General features: G+C 45.2%; 1 protein-coding gene across 1 annotated transcript in view; it reads left to right on the top strand.

Annotated features, from left to right (window-relative positions):
• Positions 1–1,752, top strand: part of LOC108624865 (T-box transcription factor TBX20) — a gene marked incomplete at its 5' end in the record, with an annotated part of 37,296 nt that overhangs the window by 9,073 nt on the left and 26,471 nt on the right. The window contains one exon of the mRNA XM_018024434.2: positions 79–352. Within this exon, the coding sequence (XP_017879923.1) occupies positions 79–352 (274 nt within the window). The remainder of the gene's footprint in view (positions 1–78; positions 353–1,752) is intronic.

The following is a 1,752-nucleotide window of genomic DNA, read 5'->3' as shown; positions in this document are numbered from 1 at the left end:
ATACTATACATATGTGCCCTGTAAACATAAAAAGATATTCAGAAAAGTTCCTAAATCGTTTTAATGATTTTTCGCCAGGCGGATGTTTCCGACTTGCCGCGTGTCGTTCAGCGGATTGAAATCAGACGGACGATACGCGGTTCTGATGGACATTGTCCCTGTGGACAACAAGCGTTACCGGTACGCTTACCACCGTAGCTGTTGGCTGGTGGCTGGGAAGGCTGATCCCCCGGCGCCGGCGCGGCTCTACGTCCACCCGGACTCGCCGTTCACCGGTGATCAGCTACGAAAGCAGGTGGTCTCCTTCGAGAAGGTCAAACTGACGAACAACGACATGGACAAACACGGTCAGGTAAGGAAACAAAATTCAACCAGGCCTGCCTGTTTAATCGGTCGTTCGTGCACCCTCGTAAACGTGGCATGTGGGTCAAATATCGATCTCGGAGAACAATCCGGCTCTCTGTTTCGACCAGGAGCATGTTTTTACGACTCGTGAAATTCGAACGACGTTTCATCCGCCTCGCGTTCCCAAAACCCAGCGCGATTTTATTAAGGCCATTTGAAAAGCCTTAGAAACGGTTTCTCTCTACACGTGAACATGTTTCACTAAAATTCCTACTTTATATCAAAGCAAGCTCGACTTGGCAGACTCCACAAAGTAGAAGTGAAATCTGCGAACATTGTCAGGTTCTCTTAGTAAATCGACTGCTTGAAAAGTATTTATAAAGCTTGCAGCATAATAGAGCAAAACTACACGAATTCCATTTACTATTGCTATTAATAGATTATAGATGAATTAATAAAGGGTAAAGATTTTAATAACACTTGATTGTTACGCAACGACGATACGAAGAAAGCGGATACCGAGTTTAAACGTGCGATTCGGTAAAGATATCTCCGAGCAAAGGTGGACCAAAGCTGGCGACGCGTAGCCGGCGTAATTTATTGCTAAGTTCGCACATTCGCGCCGTTTCCTCGGGCCCGTGTAAGTTTCTCGAAAAATAATACGGCCGCATTTAACGAACGGCCGGTGCCAACGACGTCGACAATGCTCACGGATTACGGTGTCATTTTTCACCGGCGTGGAATCGCGACAGTTTCACTCCGCGCCTCTTCGTGCCGCGTCGAATACGTCGTTGACGAGATTTCGGGACGGCTCACGTTCGCGCACTGAGAATGGCCTCGTAAAACGGACACGCGACGTAACTCGTGGCACGTAGGCGTGGCGTTATCATCAACACCGCTCGTTAATCGTGGGCGTCGATGCTGCGCCGTGAAACGTAATATTCCGTCGTCATTGTCGTCGTCCTCGTCGTCGTCATCCTCCCTGTTGTCGCATCGATCGATCGTCCAATGACGAGCCAATCTCTATTCGAACGTTGCATGTGTCCTTTCTCACTCCACCGATGCTGTAGCGCACAGTGGGACGAATTCTAGATGGAAAAAAGTCTTACGTCGTTTTATGATGTTCCAGTACGTTGAAATTGTTGCAACTCACTTAAATGTTACTTTCAATCACCGTTTTAAAATAATTTAATTATATGACCACTAAAGTACCTTTAAATGCTGTTAAAAATGGACCATCGTTAATAGACTGACAGTCTACTAAAAATACTACTCTACTCTAAAATGTATAATTTAAACCAACAATTTTCTTTATAATACAACAACAAAAAGCTTTGACGTTTAATTTTAGATCTCTCAACCAATTAAGGATGGATTGGCTATACAGTCAGTACAATACTGCTATAC

The sequence above is a fragment of the Ceratina calcarata genome, unplaced genomic scaffold (genome assembly GCF_001652005.2).
Source record: "Ceratina calcarata isolate Rehan_Ccalc_2016 unplaced genomic scaffold, ASM165200v1 scaffold334.2, whole genome shotgun sequence".
NCBI lineage: Eukaryota > Metazoa > Arthropoda > Insecta > Hymenoptera > Apidae > Ceratina > Ceratina calcarata.
The sequence above is the reverse complement of the archived record's forward strand: the minus strand, read 5'-3'. Positions and strand labels throughout refer to the sequence as shown.